The sequence below is a fragment of the Scyliorhinus canicula genome, chromosome 1, assembly GCF_902713615.1.
Source record: "Scyliorhinus canicula chromosome 1, sScyCan1.1, whole genome shotgun sequence".
Taxonomy (NCBI): Eukaryota; Metazoa; Chordata; class Chondrichthyes; order Carcharhiniformes; family Scyliorhinidae; genus Scyliorhinus; species Scyliorhinus canicula.
This window is the reverse complement of record NC_052146.1, coordinates 198,340,494-198,365,956: the sequence shown is the minus strand read 5'-3', so window position 1 is coordinate 198,365,956 and position 25,463 is coordinate 198,340,494. Positions and strand designations below refer to the sequence as shown.

Here is a 25,463-nt window from a genome sequence, read left to right as displayed (position 1 = left end):
AAGCGTTCCTTTTATATTGAAAAGGATGAAGATATAGGATAGATAGTACAATAAATAGACATCTTCAACATACCTTCCAAATAATGATTGTTGGAAGTATGAAATATCAACACCTTGTTGATATTGAGCTAGATCAGTGACAAGCATCTTAATTATATTGCGAACCAAACTCAAAACTCTGTATGGCCTATAAACAACAACGTTCAACAATTTGTTGTTGAGCATTCATCAGTGTCAACATAATTTGTAAGATCCATACTGCCAACTTTGTACAACAGTCCTTGCCAAATTTACTCCAGGCCAAACATGCAAAACAAAAGCATGGATAAACATGAAAGAATACACAAATATTTAGGCAGAGTGGGGTCATGGCCTTAAGTACAAAGCCATCCAAAGTGATAGGGTCTGATAATCCGAAGAGCTGGCAAAATAAAGCAGCAACGCTGACAAATTGTTAACTGTAACCTGCTGGGGGCGGCATGGTAGCGCAATGGTTAGCACTGCTGCCTCACAACAACGAGGACCCCGGTTCGATCCCGGCCTTGGATCACAATCCGTGTGGAGTTTGCACATTCTCCCTGAGTTTTCTTGGGTCTCGCCCCCACAACCCAAAGATGTGTAGTGATGGTGGATTGGTCACTCTAAATTGCCCCTTAATTAGACAAAAAAGAATTGGGCACTTTAAATTAAAAAAATATATAAGCTGTGTTGCTGAGTACCATTTGTAAGCACACTAAACATTCCACAACAAATCCGGTATGATTAAATGCAGAATAAAGCTCACTATTATACAATGTTCTGTTTTATTTCTAACCTCCAACTAGAATGCCCTATTACGCTAATATGTCATGTTTTTCTTTCTCACACCAGCTAACCTGTGGTTTTTCTGTGAAAGATTGCCAATTCAGTAACAATTTGATTCGTTGTGTGCCCATGACCACTAAGAACTGGATGAAAAGCTCCCAAATTGATTTCACTTGCAGAGGAAACATTCACATAATTAGTTTGTGCAGGATTTGAAACCAGGTCCTGGAGGCAGAAGGAGAGTGGCTTGCAAAAAAAAAAAACTTGCAATGGTTCAAAATATTTCTTTGCAATTCAGAACAAATGTTTAACAAAAGAAGCCTAAGGCAACTAGTGGGGGGATCAAGGACAATTTCAGTGTTCGAGAAAGATGCTTCTTTTATTGATGTATCAGCTGGCAACTACTGAGTGCGATGCTTTACTGGTTAAGCACATACTCTGGATGTCAACCAGACACATGCTGACTTATTGTGTGGGAGTGAAGAGAATGACAGAAGATTACCGAACAGGTACACAAATCAAATTCCAAAAAGTAAGAGTGGAAGATGCAAGTTCACGTACTATTTAATGTAGATGTCTTTTAGATAAGATGTCAAACAAATGTTCAGGCGGATGCTAAATAGTCTATTGGAAGAGGAACATGAGATTTTCCTAGTGTCCAAACGAACATTCCTCCCACTGTCAACACTACCAAAAAGCAGATTATCTAGTCAGTCATTCATTTTTTTTTACTGCCTGTGGGATTTAACCGGGCTACTGCATTTGTCTGCATAATAACTGTGACTACACTCCAAAACAAATCCATTCATTGTAAAGTGCTTTGGAAAGTTTGGTAAGTTCACTAGATAAATGCAGGTTCTTTCGTCTTGTTAATGTATAAGACACTGACTTCCGGTTGCGGCTATGCAAAGCTAAGTTGCACATTCGGCAGCTACCGCTTAGAACGGACTTTTGGGCTCTTTTCAGAGCCCCCAACGGCAATTTTTCGACATTTCCCGGTGTGGGAAGGAGTTTGCAGCATTCCGCCGACAGTGTATGGCTTGGACCAGGAGTGGGGCGACTAAAAAAGTGGTGGTGAAGCCAAAGAAAGTGCGAGGGAAGAAAAGCAAGCTGGCGGCGGGCGGAGATCAAGCAGCGTGGATGCAGTGGGCGGAGGAGCAACAGGAGGCTCTCCAGCGCTGCTTCAGGGAGTTTAAAGCGGACCCGCTGGAGCCGATGAAGGCTTCCATTGATAAGTTGCTGAAGACCCAGGCGGCCCAGGGGGTGGCGATCCGCGAGGTCCAACAGAAGGTCTCAGAGCACGAAGACGAGATCTTGGGCCTATCGGTCAAGGTGGAGGCGCACGAGGCGCTCCACAATAAATGGCAGGAGCGGTTCGAGGAGATGGAGAATCGGTCGAGGCGGAAGAATCTGCGGATCCTGGGCCTCCCGGAGGGGCTGGAGGGGTCGGACGTGGGAGCCTATGTGGTCACTATGTTAAACTCGTGGATGGGAGCGGGGTCCTTTCAGGGGCCCCTGGAGCTGGAAGGGGGCCATAGAGTGCTGGCGAGGAGGCCCAAGGCTAACGAGCCGCCGGGGGTGGTGCTGGTGCGGTTTCACCGATTCGCTGATCGGGATTGTGTCCCCAGGTGGGCCAAGAGAGAGCGGAGCAGCAGGTAGGAGAACGCAGAGGTTCGAATTTATCAGGACTGAAGTGCGGAGGTGGTGAAGAAGCGGGCCGGGTACAATCGGACGAAGCGGTGCTGCACAGGAAGGGGGTGAAGTTCAGCATGTTGCAGCCGGCGCGTAGGCGTGACACCTACAAGGACCGGCATCATTATTTCGAGTCCGCGAAGGAGGCGCGGGCCTTTGTTCAGGCCGAGAAGTTGGATACAAACTGAGGGTCGGGGTGGGGGCCGTGCATTGGGATGGTCGGGGTGCTGAAGTTGTGTTACACTTCGATCGTTACACTTTCTGTTCGTTCTCTGTTCTTGTTTATCTTGTTTTTTTGCGTTTTAGGGTGGACGGTGGGGGTGAGTTGGGCACTGATTTGGTTAGATCCGTCGGGTGGGTTAGTGAAGGGAGGCAAATAAATGGAGTGGGGGGTGGAGGGTCGGTAGGCAGGACGGGGCCCCCGCGGGTGAGGGGAAGGCCCGGGAGGGGGGTGAGAGGACTGGGCCTGTGAATAGGAGCTGCGCCAGAGGAGGCGGGGCCAGGCAGGTGGAAAGCGCGGGCTCTTTTCCCCGGCTGAATGCTGGAAGGGGCGGGGCCAGAGCGGGGAAGAGCGGGCTTTTTCCCAAGCTTGGGATGAAGGGGGAGGCGGGGACCCTTTAGGTGGGCAACAGAGGGGGAGGGGACATCCCACAAGGGGAGGAGTTGAAGGAGGGGCGGGAGCGGCCGACGTCAGCAGGAGTCGGCTGACTTGCGGGAGTGCAATGGGGGAAGCAACGCAGCTAGGAGGGGTCCTAGCTGGGGGGGGGGGGGGGGGGGGGGGGGGGGGGGGGGGGGGGGGGGTTTGCTGCTGGTATGGTCAAGGGGGCGATGGAGCGAGTAAAGGGGGTCGGGACGGGGGTCTGCCGCCGTGGGGAACGGGCCGAGTGTGGGGTGTGGGCGCGTGGCTGACCACGGAGGGGATACGGCTAGTCGGCGGGGGAGGGGTGCGGGCTACCCCCTGGTCTGGCTGATAGCCTGGAACGTAAGGGGACTGAACGAGCCGATTAAGCGGGCCCGGGTGTGGACATGCTCGTGGAGACACACCTGAAGGGGGCGGACCAGGTAAGATTGAGGAACAGGTGGGTAGGCCAGGTGTTCCATTCAGGGCTAGATGCAAAAAATCGGGGGGGTGGCGATTCTGGTGGGAAAGAGGGTTTCGTTCGAGGCGTCGAGCATTGTGGCAGATAATAGCGGTAGGTATGTAACGGTAAGTGGTAAGTTGCAAGGGGAGAGGGTGGTGCTGGTTAATGTTTACGCCCCGAACTGGGACGATGCGGGTTTTATGCGGCGCATGCTAGGCCGAATCCCGGATCTGGAAGTGGGGGGCCTAATAATGGGGGGAGACTTCAACACGGTGTTGGATCCGATACTGGATCGCTCCAGATACAGGACGGGCAGGAGACTGGCGGCGGCTAGAGTACTGAGGGGGTTTATGGACCAGGTGGGAGGGGAAGATCCTTGGATATTTGCAAGACCGAGGGCTAGGGAATTCTCATTCTTCTCACATGTTCATAAGGCCTATTCCCGGATCAATTTCTTCATTATGAGTCGGGCGCTGATCACGAGGGTAGGGGATACTGAGTACTCGGCGATAGCCATTTCAGATCATGCCCCGCATTGGGTAGACTTGGAGCTGGGGGAGGAGAGAGACCAGCGCCCACTGTGGCGCTTGGATGTGGGACTGTTGGCAGATGAGGAGGTGAGCGAGTGGGTTTGCGGCAGCATAGAGAGATACCTGGAGGCTAACGACAACGGGGAGGTTCAAGTGGGGACGGTCTGGGAGGCGCTGAAGGCAGTGGTCAGGGGAGAGCTAGTCTCCATTAGGGCCCATAAGGAGAGTAGAGAGCAGAGGGAGAGGGAGAGGCTGGTGGGGAAGATGGTGAGGGTGGACAGGAGGTACGCGGAGGAGCCGGAGGAGGGATGTTGAGGGAGAGGCGTAGCCTCCAGGCCGAATTCGACCTGTTGACCACCAGGAAGGCGGAGGCGCAGTGAGGAAGGCCCAGGGGGCGATCTGAGAGTATGGGGAAAAGGCAAGCCGGATGCTGGCGCATCAGCTTCGGAAGCGGGACGCAGCTAGGGAGATTGGGGGAGTTAAGGACAGGAGGGGGAGTGTGGCGAAAAGTGGGGTTGACATCAATGGGGTCTTCAGGGACTTTTATGAGGAACAGTATCGGTCCGAGCCCCGACAGGAGGAGGGAGGAATGGGCCGCTTTCTGGACCAACTGAGGTTCCTGAAGGTGGAGGAGGGACTGGTGGTATGTTTGGGGGCTCCGATTGGGCTGGAGGAGCTGGCCAAAGGGATAGGGAGTATGCAGGGGGGGGGAAGGCACCAGAACGGGATGGTTTCCTGGCTGAATTTTACAAAAAGTATGTGGATTTGCTGGGCCCGTTGTTGGTTAGGACCTTCAATGAGGCAAGGGAGGGTGGGGCTTTGCCCCCGACGACGTCCAGGGCACTTATTTCCCTATTCCTGAAGCGGTACAAGGACCCCTGTAGTGTGGGTCTTACAGGCCGATTTCGCTGTTAAATGTGGATGCTAAGGTGCTGGCGAAGGTCTTAGCCTCGAGAATTGAGGATTGTGTACTGCAGGTCATTCACCAGACGGGGTTTGTGAAGGGGAGGCAATTGAATGTGAATGTGCGGAGGCTCCTGAACGTCATTATGATGCCGGCAAGTGAGGGGGAGACGGTGACAGTGGCGGCGATGGACGCCGAGAAGGCCTTTGATCGGGTAGAGTGGGGGTACTTGTGGAGGTGCTGAAGAGGTTCGGGTTTGGGGAGGGGTTCAACAGGCGGTCAGGTTGTTGTATGAGGCCCCAGTGGCGAATGTGGCCACAAACAAGAGGAGGTCTGAGTACTTTCGGCTGTATCGAGGGACGAGGCAGGGGTGTCCCCCCTGCTCTTTGCACTGGCAATTGAACCCCTGGCTATGGCACTGAGGGAGTCGAGGAACTGGAGGGTGCTGGTGCGGGGCGGGGAGGAGCATAGGGTATCGCTCTATGCGGACGACCTGCTACTTTATGTCGCGGACCCGGTGGGGGAGATGCCGGAGGTAATGAGGATCCTCAGGGTTCGTGGAATTTTCAGGGTATAGGCTCAACAAGGGGAAGAGCGAGCTGTTTGTGGTTCACCCAGGAGACCAGGAGAGAGGGATTGGTGAGATCCCACTAAAAAGGGCGGAGAGGAGCTTTAGATATTTGGGGGTTGAGGTGGCCAGGAGCTGGGGGGCCCTGCATAGACTTAATTTCACGAGGCTGGTGGAGCAGATGGAGGAGGAGTTCAAGAGGTGGGATGCGCTACCGCTGTCTTTGGCGGGTAGGGTGCAGTCAGTGAAGATGACGGTGCTCCCGAGGTTTTTGTTTCTGTTCCAGTGCCTCCCCATTTTTACCCCAAAGGCCTTTTTTAGACGGGTCAATAGGAGCATAACGGGGTTTGTATGGGCACGTGGGACTCCGAGGGTGAGAAGAGGATTCCTGGAGGTTTTGGAGGTTTTGTCTGGGTGTATATATTTGCTATGTGTTTGGGCGGGTGTTAATTTATTATTTTTGTTACTGAGTTTCCTTTACATTTTTTGCATTTTTGCACATTATATTTTTGTTGTTGATATTTTGTGGAAACTCTAATAAAAATTATTTTTAAAACAAAATGTATAAGACACTAAATTTATGCCATTATTTAGGAACATCACGCAATGTGCAGTCATATCTAATCTGTTAAATTGCCTCTTGTTATAAATTAGGAGTACAAGTCTAAGGGAAATGGAGAAAGTTAAATATCACAGTTTTGAAGAGATGGAATAACAGACTGAAGCAGCTGAAAGGAAAGTGCTCTGCTCCAACAGACGCAAGATATTTAAATGACTATCAAGGACTAAAATTACTATAATAAGCCATCCGTAATTGGAATTGTTTTGGCTCACTTTTAGCTGTTTGTTAGCATAAAGATGGCAAGTTTGGTTTACAGAAATGCAATGCAATTCATTTTCATGCAGATTCATACATTTTTGAAGTGGAACATTAGCGATTCATCTCACTTGTGGATCACCTTATGCGTGTAAATATGCACCAAAGAAGTAGCAGCAGAGTACAGTGCTGTTCCTTAAACAAGTGCATTGCCTTGTTGAGGAGCTTAATGCTGCAAGTAACTGTTGGCATCCCTGCTCCAAGAAGGCTTTGCACTGTCACTAGGTGCAAATGAATAGTATTCCAAACTCCAGCAATACCACATTTTTCACTGATGAGTACATAAAAGCTACATTCAATCTTGAACTGTACTGATGGTATTGGCTTTTTTTATGGATTTACTTTACACTTGAGCGAAAAAAGCAACTCACAATATCAACTTCAAATGCGAAACATATCAGTTATAGAATTCCATTGATTCCGTAGCAGCACATGCAGTGGTAATAAATTAAAAGTACTGGAAGTCAAATACTTCCCTCTGGGAAGAAGAATTGGTGAACATATCATCCTTCAGATAACCTCATGCCCCTTGCACTGGCTGGCAGAATGAAGCACTGGTGAATGCATAGGAACAAGAAATCTGCGTTTTCCATTACATTTTATGCATAACCTTTACAAAAAAGGTGAATAAAAATTAACAATACACTCCCACAACTACATCAAGTAAAATGCAAGAGCACCAACTGTTCCACAGGTTTCTCTATCAAATGATTCTTGGAAAGGATGCGACTAAACTGACATGTTCTGACATACCACTGGTCCTACATCAAGCCCAAGCATTCTAATAGATGATCTGGCATGCCATTAAGCCCCCAATCAGCGCCACATTCCTCCAAATCACAACGGGGCAGTATTGTAGCACAGCGGTTATCACTGTTGCTTCACAACTCCAGAGTCCCAGGTTCGATTCCTGGCTTGGGTTACTGTCTGTATGGAGTTTGTATGTTCTCCTCGTGTCTGCGTGGGTTCCTCCGGGTGCTCGGGTTTCCTCCCACAGTCCAAAGATGTGCAAATTAGGTGGATTGGCCATGCTAAATTGCCCTTAGTGTCCAAAAAGGTTAGGTGGGGTTACTGGGATAGGGTGGGGGAGTGGGCCTATGTAGGGTGCTCTTTCCAAGGGCCGGTGCAGACTGGATGCGCTGAATAGCCTCCTTCTGCACTGTAAAATTTTGTTTTCATAAATTTAGAGTACCCAATTCATTTTTACCAATTAAGAGACAATCTGGCCAATCCACCTACCCTGCACATCTTTGGGTTGTGGGGGTGAAACCCCGCAAACACGGGGAGAATGTGCAAACTCCACACAAAGAGTGACCCAGAGCCAGAATGGAACTGGGACCTCAGCGTCGTGAAGCAGCAGTGCTAACCACTGCACCACTGTGCTTCCCTTGCACTGTAAATTCTATGATTCTATGAAATCCATCCTCCTCTTTGTGAGGCATGTGCTTGTGAATTTGCGGGCCACTTGTGACGTGTAGATCAGCCTACTTCTCGCTATTTACACCATAAAGTTTGGCAAACGGCACTTGGTTGAGGATAGCATATCGGCGGTGAAATTTTAAATGAGCTGACGTTTATGGAAAGTAGATAATAAGAGACTCGTCAGGAAAGCATTTGAATAATCGAGTCTGGAAATGTCAATGGCATGGGATGAGGTTTTTGCCATGTGTGCTTTACAATATGGACTATATAGGGTCAGAATTCAACTCAGGATTAAACATTCTGGTTCAGCCTGAGACAGCAGTTAGCAATAACAAAGCCTTTGTGGATTAAACATCTTTGATACTTATACCAATGTGACCTCTCGATTTTGCTACTTAGACCTCTATGAAACAGTCATTGTATATCCTGTATCAAAGGCTGGAAAAACACCATATGCTTTCACAGGGAGTGATAAAAGACTGAAGATAGGATTTCATGAATAGTGAATCAACCAAGGATACCTCCAGCCTGCCTTCACCTGTGATAATCATGAAACAAGCAAATATACTAAATTTGCACAAATATACCAAGATCAATTATATGACTATACAGTCCTCTTAGTGTCACATCATAAAGAAATAATGTACATGATTTTTCTTTAGCAAAAATAAATAAAGTACATAGATAAAAACTTTTTAAATCTTACTTGTTCCATATTTGTTTCCTTCTCATTCCCTCGTGACTTCAAGTTCTTACTCCAAACTGGCAGCAATCTTTCGATCTGTTTTTCATATTCAATCTATGATACACGATAATATGTAAGTATTACTTTAACCTTAACCAAAATCTCAGTTTTGCTTTTGTAAGAAAAGGTGCCACGTTGGAATTAGCCATAGATCAATGCCATGGCTTAGCTCCAGGCATTGGAAATACATCGGAATGTGAGCTGGTCCATGTGGAGCAGGAAATACCACACTGAAAAGAATGGTGCACATGCTGAAAGTGGCTACAGGGTTGCTCAGTGCATGAGGTAGAACTTTTAGAGTTTCTCTTGTAAGCTGAAACCTCTGCCCGAATACGCGGGACGGGGAGAATTGGTGCCAGGTGCATTGTGTAACTAGTGTTGTCTCCTCAGTCTGGTCTCACTCTATTGCTCCTTGTCTTCTTCAAAGAAACAAGGTTACAGACTAATTGGAAATCCAGTGTGAAAAGGAAGGTAGAACATAGAACATAGAACATTACAGCACAGAACAGGCCCTTCGGCCCTCAATGTTGTGCCGAGCCATGATCACCCTACTCAAACCCACGTATCCACCCTATACCCGTAACCCAACAACCCCCCCCCCCTTAACCTTACTTATTTTAGGACACTACGGGCAATTTAGCATGGCCAATCCACCTAACCCGCACATCTTTGGACTGTGGGAGGAAACCGGAGCACCCGGAGGAAACCCACGCACACAGGGGGAGGACGTGCAGACTCCACACAGACAGTGACCCAGCCGGGAATCGAACCTGGGACCCTGGTGCTGTGAAGCATTTATGCTAACCACCAGGGGAAATACATTAACGTAAATCAAGACACAGACGATGGCAAAGTCGTTGGTAATGGAGTAGGTAAAAAACAAAACAATAATAGTTTTAGCAGTATCAATAACTGAACAAACTTGTCATTTTGAACTTACTTTTGCCTTCACAACAATGCAGAGTAAATTTATATGCCAGTTTAGTATTGGCAAGATCACAACTCAGATTTGAAGAGGTGGAAAATTAGGCATATTCATATTATTACTGCTCCGCTTATATCCATGCAGAAATTGGGAGGGGTGTGGTTTGAGGGCACTTCCTCCATCTGCTAAATATTTTTTTTTTTCTTTTTTTAAATTTAGATTACCCAATTATTTTTTCCAATTAAGGGGCAATTTAGCGTGGCCAATCCACCTACTCTGCACATTTTTGGGTTGTGGGGGCGAAACCCACGCAGACACGGGGAGAATGTGCAAACTCCACACAGACAGTGACCCAGAGCCGGGATCGAACCTGGGACCTCAGCGCCGTGAGGCGGTTGTGCTAACCACTAGGCCACCGTGCTGCCCTCTCCATCTGCTAAATATGATGGTTGAAAATCAGTAACACACTTAGGTGGGTACAGATTTCGCATAATGAATATTCACCCTATTTTCCACATCTCTCCACCTAATTATCATCAATAAATCAAGCATGGCAAAAATCGAGCTTAGTATTGTTGCCATTTTTAAAATCAATAATTTTAATATGACCTGACCATTTTGATATTTGATTCAAGTATAAAAGCAAATTACTGCGGATGCTGGAATCTGAAACGAAAGGGAAAATGCTGGAAAATCTCAGCAAGTCTGGCAGCATTTGTAGGGAGAGAAAAGAGCTAACGTTTCGAGTCCGATGACTCTTTGTCAAAGAGTCATCGGACTCGAAACGTTAGCTCTTTTCTCTCCCTACAGATGCTGCCAGACTTGCTGAGATTTTCCAGCATTTTCCCTTGATATTTAATTCAATATGTTATTTTGTATAATAAACTAACATGGTCAGAAAGCCATTTTGTACTAATATAGAGGATATTTTAAAAAATTACACCAGTTACTGCATTATTGAAATAATACCAGGACAAGTAGTTTGTCTCACTGTGAGGTTTTTTTAAATTTAAAGTACCCAATTCATTTTTCCAATTAAGGGGCAATAGAATTTGGCACATCATAATTGAAGGTTCTTTTGTTTTTCTGCCTCCGTAGATAGTTCAGGCAGTGCCCTATCTGCCCGTTCCCCCTTCACCAACACTCCGACTCCCTACCCACCACCCTCCTTTCCTCTCTCTCCCCACCACCCCCCTTCCTTTCCCTTGTGTTAGTACAGAGGCACGGGTATCTGGTCTCTCCAGCGCAAGTTTAGTGATTGTACCATTTGTTTTTTGTAGAAATGTGTTGTGAACTGTTTTAATAGTCAGAGTATCTGACCCCCCCTCACTGTACATTGGTACTGAGGGGAGGATACCCTGTTTCTCCAACACAAAATGAGTGTTTGTACCGTTTGGTCTTTTAAATATTTTTTACTGTTTTAATAAAAAGATATGGCTCCCTCCCTCCCCGCCACCCTCCATTCCCCTCTCTCCCCACCACCCCCTTCCTTTCCTTTCTGTTGGTACAGAGGCGAGGGTATCTGGTCTCTCCAGTGCAAAGTTTGGAGCTTGTACCATTTGTGTTTTTGTAGAAATGTGCTGTGAACTGTTTTAATAATCAGAGTGTGACCCGGGACTGTGATCGAACTCAGGTCCTCGGCACAGAGTGTCAGCAATGCTGACCACTGTGCCATGGTGCTGCCCTATGTTTTACAATTAAACATAATTAACACTTGATTTTAAATAAATGAATTGAAATCCCCACACCCCCACTACTTGCCTTCAAACAACCGCCCAACCTCAAACAAACCATTGTTTGCAGCAAACTACCCAGCCTTCAGAACAGTGACCACAACACCACACAATCCTGCCATGGCAATCTCTGCAAGACTTGCCGGATCATCAACATGGATACCACCATTACACGTGAGAACACCACCCACCAGGTACGCGGCACATACTCGTGCGACTCGGCCAACGTTATCTACCTCATACGCTGCAGGAAAGGATGTCCCGAAGCGTGGTACATTGGCGAGACCACGCAGACGCTGCGACAACGAATGAACGGACATCGCGTGACAATCACCAGGCAGGAATGTTCCCTTCCAGTCGGGGAACACTTCAGCAGTCAAAGGCATTCAGCCTCTGATCTCCGGGTAAGCGTTCTCCAAGGCGGCCTTCAGGACCCGCGACAACGCAGAATTGCCAAGCAGAAACTTATAGCCAGGTTCCGCACACGAGTGCGGCCTCAACCGGGACCTGGGATTCATGTTGCATTACATTCATCCCCCACCATCTGGCCTGGGCTTGCGAAATCCTACCAACTGTCCTGGCTTGAGACAATTCACACCTCTTTAACCTGGGGTTATCCCTATCTCTGGATCTGTAAAGACTTAATCACCTGCTAATGCTCACATTCTAAGCATTATCTGGCATCTTTGAATTTGTCTATATAGATGTTTCTGGAACATACCTCTTCGTTCACCTGAGGAAGGAGCAGTGCTCCGAAAGCTAGTGTTTGAAACAAACCTGTTGGACTTTAACCTGGTGTTGTAAGACTTCTTACTGTGCTCACCCCAGTCCAACGCCGGCATCTCCATATCTCATTCAATAGCGATATGGGCCTGTATGACCGACATTCCGACGAGTCCTTATCTTTCTTTAACAACAAGGAGATTGAGACCTGACCCAATGTTGTGGTAGCACCCCCATCCCTATCGCCACCTCAAACATCCTCACCAAGTATCAGTCCCCTCCCCCCCCTTTTCACACCTCTTCGGCCCATCGAAACCTGTTCAACCAGGCTCCAATTGCCACAGCCCCTCCCCCCACCACACCTCCATTCACTAGCCAACTTGAGCTTGCTAGTATGGTGGACCCTGCCCAGGCCCCACTCCCCTCCCCCAACTCAGTTCCAGGAAAACAAAGCAATCCCCCTTCAAACAAACAAATCCAGTGCAAACATACAAACCCCATAAAATCATTGTAACAAAAAATTCCCACTCTTATCTTATCCAGATAAGCAACTTCACTCCATTTCACACATGTAACAACATGAAATAAAAAATAAACCACCCAGCGACCAGCCTCTGCTACCTTTCCAGTTGCTGAGCTGACCCTTTCACTCAATGGTAAACTTTCACTCGCTCCCTTCTTCACGGCGGCTTTCTTTTGATTTTTCGATATCCCCTTCCTTCCTTCTGTCTTCCTGCACTTATTTGTCGGAATATTGCCCCTGAAACCGGGCATTAAACTCTAAAAAGTCAAGCCTCGAGCAGGAGCCACCCAACGTGCGACTTCCTCCCACATACCACCACTGAAAGGCCCGGGAAAGAGGAGTTGAGGTTTATCCTATCAGATCAGTTATGATTTCATTGATTGGTGGAGTAGACTTGATGGACCAAATGATCTACTTCTGCTCCTATGTCTTATGTTCTCTTCCTAAAATAATCCCAACCAGTTTCTATTAGATCGATGGTTGGCATGCACATTACCAGCTTCTGTTAAAACCAGCTGATTTACAACTACCAAACCAACTGCTTTCAAACTGAGGGCGGGATTCTCCCGTACACGGCGGGGCGGGAGGTCCCAGCGGGACAGAGTGGCGTGAACCACTCCGGCGTCGGCCCGCCCCAAAGGTGCAGAATCCTCTGCACCTTCAGGGGCTAGGCCTGCGCCGGAGTGGTTTGCGCCCCGCCAGTCAGCGTGGAAGGCCTTTGGCGCCACGCCAGCTGAGGCCAGAGGGACTCCGCCGGCCTGCACAAGTCCGCGCATGCGCGGGAGCGTCAGCGGCTGCTGATGTCATCCCCGCGCATGCGCAGGTTTGGGGTCACCTACGCATTGGCCATCGCGGAGGCTGACACAGTCGATGCGTAGGAAAAGAGTGCCCCCCGGGGCCAGATCGCCCCGCGCCACCCCCCCCCCTCCCCCCCAGGACCCCGGAGCCCGCCCACGCCGCCAGGTCCCACCGGTGAGGGACCTAGTGTGATCCACGCCGGCGGGACTGGCGAAGAACCAGCGGGACTTCAGCCCATCAGAGGCCTGAGAGTTCGGGCAGCCCCGGGGCCAATTGAGTCGCGCCAGTGCCCGCCATTCTCCGAGGTGGGTGGCGTGACTCATCCCTCGCTGACTTTTGGAGGGCTGGAGAATTCGGCAGCCGGCGGGGGCAGGATTCACGCCGACCCCCGGCGATTCTCTGACCCGGCGGGGAGTCGGAGAATCCCGCCCTGTTGGTCCGCTTCGGTTTAATTAATTGCTCCCCACAAAGCTTTGAAGATTTTGAGCATTATAAAGGTACAAGGTAGGATAACAGCTGCAGAGGCATAAAACATATTTGAGTATAATTAAGTGGACAGGTAAAACATAAATCTAAGGGAAGAGTTATTGATATTGTATAAAGCATTAGTAATGTCAGAGGTAGACATGTTGTCATGCATAAGAAAAGGTCAAGATACGGGGAGAAGATTCAAAGGAAGGCAACAAGATGATTTGTGATTTTGAAGCTAAATCTCTTCCCATTTAAAATAATGGGTAGAGAAGTAATTCAAGTTTTCTTAAAAGTCATGAAGTAACTAAGTCTGATCAGTTCTACTCATTTTGATCCAATTCTAACATTTTCACAGTTAATACAGAAGTGATATAGCACAGAAACAGGATATTAGACCAATCAAGTGTGCACTATTATCTTGCTCTGAACCAGCTATTGAGTTTAATCAATAACATCCCATCCTTCTGCTCCCCTCCCCCACTTTTAATATTACTCAAACAACTAGCTAATTTATAATGAATTTATGCACTGTGCTTCAAAAACAGATTGTGAGAAAGAATTGCACATGCTAATCACCCTCAGTTGAAGATTGTTTTCTAACCTAGATGACATATTCTTTTATTCTAATCTTTATTAGTGTCACAAGTAGTCTTACATTAACACCGCAATGAAATTACTGTGAAAATCCCCTATTCCATACCTAAGCAACAGACTGCCATCTAGTACAGTAAACATTAAGCTCAATGAAACATTCAAGAGGTAAGTACATCAGTTAATTATTTAGCGAAACTTGCAAGAATAAACACAACTTTGATGCAGAGAAATTCTGAGCCAAATTAGCCTTTGGGAGTCCTACATTGTTTTTTTTGGCAAATTGGACAAAATTACTCTTGGAATGAAAAATGGCCAAATGTCTGTTTTTCGCCTTAGTTGACAACCAAGTAACAAAGCTCCATTCTCAGAAATCACAGGCACGATTTAACGGCCTCGTCGCACCCGAAAGGCCTCTATGGATTTACGATGCTCGAAAAGCTTGATGAAATTTAACGAAGTGTCACGAGACGTTGTGATCTGGATCTCACCCTCACTGGGCTGTGCCCATGCTGGAGCACTGTTTAGTACTGGTTTCCACAAACGTGGACCAGTCGTAATGGCAACTGGGGGTATCTCCCAGCCATTGGTGACTCAGGGGTGGTCAGGAACAGGACAGGGCGGTACCCTGGCACTCCCCCTGGAACCTGGGCACCTTTGCACTGTGAGCTTGGCACCCTGGCAGTGCAACCTTGGTAGGGTTGCCCAGGTGACACTGCCAGGCTGGTAATATAATTATTGGGGAAGCAAGCAAAATTCAAATGCGAAGCGATCAGGGGAGACAAAGTTGCCCTTTGACTGCATTAAGTAAAACTGTAGCAGCCAAGGAAAAATGTTTGACAAGTGATTTGGTGTATATTAGCGTTTATCAAACTTTTTTTTTCCCAGGACCCACTTTTGCCAACTGGCCGACCTTCAGGAACCACGTTTACTTACCTTTAATGCGAACCTGCTTAGTTCTCACAATCTCACTTGAATCAGGTTCAAAGGAGGAGAGGGCAATGCACATGTTAGGTGCAGACTTCAGCCAGTTCCTTTGTGCCGTCTTCACCTTTGTGAAAGCGCAAAATTCAACTTCGCACATGTAGGTAGGCGTGAAGGGCAATAGCAACAAAATGCTTGTTTTACTCAGCACTGGATACTACTTGGAGATGCTACTCCAGAATGCTGACAGCCCCATGGGCTTTTGGCAGGTTTTTAATGTGGTATCACAGACTAGCTTTTAATTTGGAGTCGGCTCGAAGTTCATGATGGACTCTGGGGTCTCAACCTCAAAATACATTTTTCATCCACCACTTCTCTTTCAAAAATCTGAAACTTCTCTCTCATTTGCCAGTACGTCCCTGCATTTAGCACACATCGGCTTTGCATCCTTTTTGCATTGAAACAATTGACAAAACCATGCCTCAAGAAATCATCTCTATACTTCTTTGTTCCGGAGTTCACTTTCTGTTAACCAGAAGCCCTGGAGCTCTGCACAGAGATAACACTAGCCCGACTTTGTCCTGCCTGGACTCTCCTGTGCAACTCCCTCCTGCAGATTCTGTTGGCAGATCATGCCCAGTAGCACAGTGGTTAGCGTAGCTGCTTCACAGCTCCAGGGTCCCAGGTTTGATTCCCGGCTTGGGTCACTGTCTGTATGGAGTCTGCACATTCTTCCTGTGTCTGCGTGGGTTTTCTCCGGGTGCTCCGGTTTCCTCCCACAGTCCAAAGATGTGCAGGTTAGGTGGATTGGCCATGCTAAATTCCCATACCAGCCTCCCCGAAGAGGCGCCGGAATGTGGCGACTGGGGGCTTTTCACAGTAACTTAATTGAAGCCCACTTGTGACAATAAACAATTATTATGATTATTATTAAATTGCCCTTAGTGTCCAAAAAGGTTAGATGGGGTTACTGGGATAGGGTGGAGATGTGGGCTTAGATAGGGTGATCTTTCTGTGGGCCGGTGCAGACTCGATGGGCCGAATGACTTCCTTCTGCACTGTAAATTGTATGATCTATGTCAAGTGTACATGCAGGGCGAGTGACCTGTTCTTTGCTACCACTTCTGGCCAGAAGACTCCACACAGCCTCATGTATTTTCATTTAAAAGGTGGCAGCAGCCGCCATTCTCATTGTAAAAGCCAGTGGTGACAATTGGCCACTTCTCTCACGATCGGGACCACCGCAGGAATGGCACAACCGATAGCTCTGCGACTCTCCTGACACCTACCTGACCCATCCGTGGGTTGCGTCCCACACTTTGTAAACCCCTGGTGTATATGAAAAAAACTGCATAATTTGAGCATAGCACTGACACAGGACAGTATTATAATTGTTTCAGACCTCTGAAAATTAGTATTTTCTGGGACGTATTTGGGTAAGTACAGTGCAAAATAACTGACTAGGACTTGGAAATTTTATATAGAAATGGTACTGAGTTAGATTAAGTGTTTTATATGGCTTCAAATTATAGTTTAAACTGAATTAGCAGCACTGCTATGGGTAATTGAAAAGCAATTAACAATTGATGGACTTTGGTTCGTAATTTTGTTTTTTCAGACACTATAGATCACACAAGTCAATGATCAAAGCCTAACATTGTTATTTTAATATCAGTGCATCCTGAGGAAATTGCAGTGTTACTCTAAGTATATTGGCCCCTACATGGCAATAAAGTATCTGTCTAATAAAAAGCAGAGAGTGACTTACAGTATATGAATGCATTTTTCTACTATTTTCCACTACAGATTTTATAAGCAACACCAATAAAGTGCTCAGTGAATTATGTTTTTCTGCAAAGACACACCTGCAAGTCTGGTGCTCAACTCCCTCCGAATCTTCCTTCCAATGCTTATGTTTGTTTGTCTTTCCTCAAAATCTTGCAACTTTTCCAGAATTCATTTTACAATGAACATGCATGGCAGAAAATGCTACAGCAAGAAAGCAAACCCCATAACACTTGCTTTGCACCAGTGGCCCAGGAAGCACCCATCAAGTACAAAATACTGCAAGTACACTGTAATAAACATAAACAATAAAAAGATCCCTTAAGAGCAATCTGGCCATATGGGTAAATACATTATTCAGATATAATACAGCAACATTGTCCACAGACCCCCTTAAGTTCAGGTCTAGACTAATCTTCGCTTGCTGATCTCAAACGTGGCAACAGTTGTACAAGTGCTCTTCATCAAAACAAAGAAAAGCAGTCAGGGTTTCCAGCTCTAATCACAATCCTGTGACTTATGCTGTTAAAATTAGACACCTGGAACCATACCCGAACAGGAAAGGTGAAAAATTTGTCATAAAAAGGCACACTGCATTTATATTGTAAAAATAGTTTTAGCGAGTTTTTACCATTTTATACATAAGTAACAGTCAAACTATAAAGCATACATCAACAACCTGAACAAACCATACCAAACAAACCCCGCCACCAGCAATTATCATCTCCCCCCTCCCCATTAGAACACCCGTTCCCAACAGCTAACATTGACCAGATCCTTGAAATGCAATAGAAAAGGACTCCATCTGCAAAATAACCCATTAATTACTTCCCTCATTGTGAAATTAACCTTCTTGAGATGTAAAACCTCCATCAAGTCACCCAGTCATGCTGCGCCACTGGGTGGTGCCACCTGACTCCAACTCAGCAGGATCCTGAGCCAACAAGGAGGCAAAAGCCAACGCATCTGCCATCACACCCATCCTCAATTCCAGCTGGTCCGAAACCCAATATTGCAACTAATGGACAGGGCTCCAAATCCACATTTAAATTGCTGACATGTTAAAAGAAGGCCCCCAAAAACCCACCAACTTGGGGCAGGACCAGAATGTGTGCACATAGTTCGTAGGTTCTCCCAAGCACGCTCACACCTATCCTCAACCCAAAAAATTCTTATTCTGACCTTGGTGAGTTGTATCAAACTTAACCTCACGCAGGATAGCATTCACCCGATGGAGAGATTCACTCCAGACCTTATCCTTCAAATTGGGACCCAGCTCTTGCTCCCACCTAGCCTCATCTCCTCCACTGAGACTTGCTCCTCACCCATGATCCATCCATATATCCCAGATGTTCTCCCCTCCTCTGACCCCTCACAAGAAACAATCCTTTCCAACAAACTGGACGGCAGCGCCACTGTTAATATCGAGAAAGCTCACCGGACCCAACCGCGCACCTGAAGGTACCAGAACATATCCACCCCACCAAGGCCTGCCCTCTCCCTCATCTCCTCTCCGTCCCCAAACCGACCTCCAGCCCCTTAGCTTTCCAACATGCTAGACAATGACTCCCACATGCTACATCGCCTGCCCAGCCACGAGAATCCACTTGGGATGTGTGACGTGCGCACTTAACCACGATTGCCAATTCTGTTTCACCCCAGAGCGGATATACACTATCCAGGGGTATGCATGGTCATGCCAGGCATGGTCTCGCCTGGACTCTCTCCTCCTCCCCCTCTCCCTCTACCCCGCTCCTCCTCTGCTCTCTCCCCCTCTGCTCCCCCTCTGTCTCTACCCCCCACTCCCCATGGCAGCCCACCATTGTGGAAGGTCCCTTCCCTTCACCACCCCCCCCCCCACCACCACCACCCCCCCCCAACCACCACCCCCCCCCCCCCCCGATGATCTTCGCTTGTGAGCAAAGATGGCTACTCACCTCCTCGATTTCCCAGGTTCACATTTTTCAAAAGGAGTACTAATCGGCACCAGTGTGACCACTTGCTGGGGAGGCCAATGAATGTCGGGAGGCCACTGGGTATGGGGTTGCTCCTGTTAATTGTATGCAAATAGAGCTTAAGTGGTGATAATTGGTTTTGCGCCACACTATGGCGAGATCCCAATTTTGCCTACGGGAGTGGGCCAGTTGCATTGCAAACTGTTCGGCACCCGACCTGGTTCTTGTTTTCGGCCTTTCCGCTATTCACTGACCTTGTTTCGCTTGAGCGTGAGCGCAACAAGGCCGGAGAATTGCGGCCAACGTGTCGAAAGCGATGGGCACGGCGGCCATCTTCCCTCCTTCATGTTCCTTCAATAGGCTACCCTCCTGAGTTTCTTGGCTTCTTTGACAACGTTTCCAACATGACTCTGTCGAGGAACAGTTCTCTAATCTCACAGTGGGCATTTGGTCATTAAAATCCCCTTAAAAGACAGCTTAAAGGGATCAAAAACAAATACCCAACGAAGAGACACGTTCTGGGCATCTTGTTCTTACATTACGTCATCGGAAGTCTCCATACTGCATTTATTATTTTTTAATATTTTTATTCAAGGCATTTAACAAATATACACAGAATATCAGAATCATAGCATTATAGAATTTACAGTGCAGAAGGAGACCATTAGGCTCATCGAGTCTGCACTGGCCCTTGGAAAGAGCACCCTACTTAAGCCCCCACCTCCACCCTATTCCCGTAACCCAGTAACCCCACCTAACCCTTTTGGACACTAAGGGCAATTTAGCATGGCCAACCCACCAAATCTGCACATCTTTGGACAACACAATACATCAACCCAATAAACAATCACACCCCTCCAGTCCCCCTGAAACCAACCTCCCCCCACTTCCCGCTTTCCCCATTTTAACCTTCTTACCCCGCCACCCCCCATCCCAAGAGCCCCCTCTCTCCCCTGCTGACTCCTCAATTCTCCTTGAAGAAATTGGTTTCCACCTCCAGCCAAATCCCTCTACCGACCCCCACAGGGTGAACTTAACCTTTTTCAGCCTCAGGAATTCTGCCAGGTCGCTCACCCATGCTTTCGGCAGCTCCGAGTCCCGACACCCCAGCAAAATCCATCTCCCAGCTATCAGAGAGGCAAAGGCCAATATGTCGGCCTCACTCCCCTCCTGGGTCCCCTGGGTCTTCCGATACACCAAATATCGCCACCTCCAGACTCGGAACCACCTCCAAACCCTACCTCGGACATCATGTCCGAGTACCTATGCCAGAACCCCCTCAATCTTGGACACGTCCAGAACATGTGGATATAATTCAAGGAGCACCCCCCCCCCCCCCCCCCCCCCCCCCCCCCCCCCCCCACCCCCACCCACCCCAGCACTAGCTATACCTCATCCTCGCCACCGTCATGTGGGCCGAATGCACCACTTCAAACTGGGTGAAGCTTAACCTCGCACATGACGTTCACCTTCTGCAACGCCTCAGCCCATGTCCACACTGCATTTATATTAAGAGGAATGTTTCTAGATAAGTAATTGCATATAAATAATATAGATCATCTTCTACAGTTTGTGCTCAAGAGGGCAGCACGGTGGCGCAGTGGTTAGCAATGCTACCTCACAGCGCCGAGGTCCCAGGTTCGATCCCAGCCCTGGGTTACTATCCATGTGGAGTTTGTACATTCTTCCCGTGTCTGCATGGGTTTCGCCCCCACAACCCAAAGGGGGTTGTGCTGGGTAGGTGGATGGCCACGCTAAAGTGCCCCTTAATTGGAAAAAACATTAATTGGATGCTCTAAAAATGTTTTTAAAGTTTGTGCTCACAAATAAACACAGTTGTTTTTGTTGTGAACAGCTATAGTTTTTACACTATCCAAACATCAAATAATCCTTTCTGTTCATTTATAAGCTGAACACAGTGTTAGGTGACCACAGTAACCTTTCCTCTTCCTTCATGTACCATGCTCCAAGAGGAATTTGATGGCCATGGACTTCCATTGATTGGTCCATGATTATGCTTGGCAAAGTACTGCAGTAGTTTTGCCAGAGCCTTTGGCAGTATGGCTGACCAGGAAACTCTCCCGCTCTTGCCGTCTGTCATCAGGCATATTGGAAAGATTTCTAGGTTGATAATTAACCTGTTTTGCCATGTTATGGGCACACCTTCCATGACCATCAAGTCCTACAGTGGGACTTGAACCTGGAGCTTCTGGTCCAGGATTAAGCTAGATAGCCCTTTTTTGGACAGGACACACACAATGGGCCAAAGTGTGTTATAAATTATTATGCTTTTTATTATCCAGAGGGGAAGTCAATCAGTCCATCTAGCTTATTCCTCTACAGAAATCAATCAAAGAAAGACACTGCTGCCTTCTGCATCAGTTTTGACTTCACTTCTCCAGTTCAAAGAAACCTGCATCATTCTTTGTGCGAAGAATTGCTTTCTGATATTTTTTGGCTCAAATTTGTCCTTTACTGGCTTACACTTACATTCCACCTATGACAGACACCTTCTTCCACCATGTTGGCAAATAAGCCATACGAGGCATCCTAGACTAAAGGGTTGACACTTCCTGGATTTTGTCATAGTTGAGTCAAAGATCAAACTGATGGCTTTATCGCTCAATCCATTGCTGGACAGATCATAGGCCTTTTCAATCGGTAATGAGCATCCACCTAGTACCAAGATACCGCAAGGACCAAAATAAGATCAATGTCTCAGCCTTAAAGCAGCCCGACCAAAGAGAGGAATTCCATCTACAGCTCACAACCAGTATGGATAATCGTCACACATCCAACTCAATTCCAGGACATTGGGATCAAATACAATCAGCTGAATTACATGCCTTTTTCCAGACTATTGGATTCGAGCATCAATATCACCAAGACTAGTTTGATAAAAACTATGCAGAAATATGTAACCTCCTAGAACAAAATGTGAAGACTTTAATGTCTGTCACAACAATCTAAGGTTTCAAGTCAAGAAGGCAGCAGTCCAACAGCTTAAAGCTGATGCCCAAAGATAAATCTGGAAAATAAAGGGCATGTGCTGGGAATAGAAAGCGTGAGTGATCATAGAATCATAGAATCGCTAGAAGGAGGCCATTCGGCCCATCGAGTCTGCACCGGCCCTTGGAAAGAGCACCCTACCTAAGCCCATATCTCCACCCTATCACCATAACACAACCTAACCTATTTTGGACACTAAGGGGTAATTTAGCATAGCCAATCCACCTAACCTGAACATCTTCCGGAAACCGGAACACCCGGAAGAAACCCACGCAAACACGGGGAGAACATGCAGACTCCGCACAGACAGTGACTCAAGCTGGGAATCGAACCTGGGACCCTGGAGCTGTGAAGCAACTGTGCTACCGTGCTGTAACAATATGCAGCCCATCATGATACACAAAGTAATTCTGAAGCCACCAGGACCATCTGTAGATTAAGCTCAAATGAACAAAACCCCTTTTGCTCTCAGAAAGGTATTTCTCTTCTTAAAAATTACAACACTGGAAATTACATTTAGAATAACACCTCAACCATGAATTCACAGTGCAGCTGATAGGCTGTCTTCCAATACCCTGTGGTAGAATCCATGGATAAACTATCCTTCAATATGAGAGCTTCAACAAGCTGAGGAAATCCTCCCAGAACCACAGTGTGGCTTTAGACCTTCCAGAGGAAATTTAGACATCGCTTCATTGCCAGAAAAACCCAAGAAAAATGTTGAGAACAACACCAGGAACTCCTCATTGCATTTGTTGACTTACCAAAAGCATTTGACTCAATAAATTATGAGGTTCTGCGGATTGTGCTCCAAAAATTTGAATGTCCAAGAAACTTCATCACAATCCACCAACTGCTTCATGATCAAATAACTTCTGACTGTCTTTTTTTAATAAATTTAGAGTACCCAATTAATTTTTTCCAATTAAGGGGCAATTTAGCGTGACAAATCCATCTACCCTGCACATCTTTGGGTTGTGTGGGGCGAAACCCACACAAACATGGGGAGAATGTGCAACCTTCACATAGACAGTGACCCTGGGCGAGATTGAACCTGGGACCTCGGCACCGTGAGGCAACAGTGCTAACCACTGCACCACCATGCTGCTCATTTAGACTGTCTTGAGTGGGAGATTTGAAAATGATGCCTTCAAATTCTTGACCAATGTCAAGCAAGGCTGTGTGATAGTCCCCAAAGTACTGACAATCTACTTGTCATTGTCTATTCACCTTAAAAGATTAACTGCCCATTCTCCCAGTGTCTGCGTGTGTTTCACCCCCACAACCCAAAGATGTGCAGGGTAGGTGGATTGGCCAGGCTAAATTGCCCCTTAATTGGAAAAAAAATTAAAATAATTGGGTACTCTAAATTTTAAAAAAAATGAACTGCCCTCTGGTGTCAGTATTAAATTATCAGGTCGAAAACTAGCCCTCCCACTCCATCTACATGTTGAATGAGACACTCTGGAACATGTGATGTACTTCCCATTCCTTGGCAACGACCTCTCTCAAAAGGCCACTACTGACAGGGAAATCCAACACTGGATCAGGTGCATCAGTTCAGCCTTCTGCAGACTCCAGCAGAATGTGTTTGACAACAAATATGTCCACAAGTCAGCAAGTGTACTGTGCAGTTATCATCTTCACTCAGCTGAGCTGCAGTCAGAACTGGACTATGCATCAGCAACACGCAAGGATACTAGAGAAGTTCCATCAGCATCGCATCTACACATCTCCGGATTCAATGGGAGAACTGTCAGACAAATGCTGGTGTCCTTCCTGAGGTCAACTCAGGTTTGCATTCAGGAAAAACTCCTGCAAAATGGATTGGCCACAGTGTCTGGATAGCCAAAAACCACGGCCCACAGAAATAACATTTTGTATTGCACCCACTCTCATATATTCTTCCATAAAGTAACTGTCATTAATCTCCTATCCTGTTTAAAAATTCCAGGGGTGGGATTCTCTGTTTCTGAGACTAACTGTTGACGCCAACGCAGAATTTGTGGACATTCACGATAGAAAAACTGGCGCCACACCTGGACCCATTCCGCTACTGTGAACGGGCTAGCACCGGCGCCACGTGGAACACAATCGATTCCAATGAGAAATGGTGTCGGATTCGCTGGTTTCACGATTCACACTCATGAGGCTGACAAGCTACAGTCGCATATACACACATCACTCCCCACACACACAGACGCAGAGGGAGGTGGCTCAGTCCCAGAGGGAGATGACGCAGTCACTGGATTATGTGACACAAACTCAGAAGGTGGTAGCAAAAGGGTCGGCGCATGAAGTGGTACAGTTCCAGACGGAGATGGTCCACTCCCTGTGCTCCATGGCCATGAACATGCAGATCCTGGTCAAGACGAGAGCGGGCCTCCAGGACAGGCAGTGCCTGGTGGCAGGACGCCTCAGGGGATAGTTCCCCTCGCTGGCCCATCCCATTTAGTAGTCCGGGGGCCATCGGGCACCCCAAGGGAGGAGGACTGATAGGCCCGTGCCGGTGATCCCGCAGGGGCGAGGCCTGGCGTTCCTCCTCCTCCAACACATCGCCCCTCTGCTGTGCGATGTTGTGGAGGACGCAGCAGGCCGCCACAATGCGGGCAAACCTCTCACCATCATACTGGAGGGCACCTGGTCGCTGTATGGGTGCCGTTGTTGCGGGTCTCTGCATCGGTCTGTGGCCTCCAGGTAGGCGTCATCAGACACGACGCAGTGGATAGCCCCCTGTCGCCTAGGAGTCAACACTCCCCCAGCCGGGATACTTGCACTGCGGAACACACATTGACACCGCTGTCGAGGGTGACAGAGAATTGCGCCTGCTGCGACTTTGGTGTCAGAACCAATTCTCCACCCATTCGCGTTTTGCGATTTCGGCGTTGGCTAACGGAGAATTCTGACCCATGTTTCTTCAGCCTTTTCTATAACTCAGTCATGGTACAATGGATCAGCTTCAACGATGATGGAGCTTCTATGCATCACTTTTAGGCTTGTGCTTACATGAAATTTCATTTCCCCTAACTTATTTCATTGCAATTTTTATTATTTTACTTCCTTCCATAGCTCCTTGGTTGCTTCTTTGGACTTGACATGACTTGATTGGAGAGCCTGATGCAGCCATTTTTAAATGTATGCAAAATGCTCTGCTCGCCCCGGGTTGCTGGTGAAATGATGAAAAAGAGCTGATGGGTTAGTCAGCTCTTCTCCGTCAAAAAACCAAAGATAGTAGTGGAGCTCGTGAATTATTTATAAACATCAAACAAAACAACACCAGCAATGAAAGATCATCCCGTCAAGGTTATGCAAGATGCGGTGCAATATTGATCTTGCTATCACAATTCAGTAGAAGTGAGACATTTGTCCATATCCCCAGTAACATCTAACTGAAACTTACTT

At 47.3% G+C, this 25,463-nt stretch overlaps 1 protein-coding gene across 5 annotated transcripts in view; it reads right to left on the bottom strand.

The window, feature by feature from the left end:
• Window positions 1–25,463, bottom strand: part of kiz (kizuna centrosomal protein) — a 274,733-nt gene that overhangs the window by 210,336 nt on the left and 38,934 nt on the right. For all 5 annotated transcript variants that reach the window (XM_038805982.1, XM_038806001.1, XM_038805994.1 and 2 more), the window contains one exon: window positions 8,586–8,678. In XM_038805982.1, coding sequence (XP_038661910.1) covers window positions 8,586–8,678 — 93 coding nt within the window. The remainder of the gene's footprint in view (window positions 1–8,585; window positions 8,679–25,463) is intronic.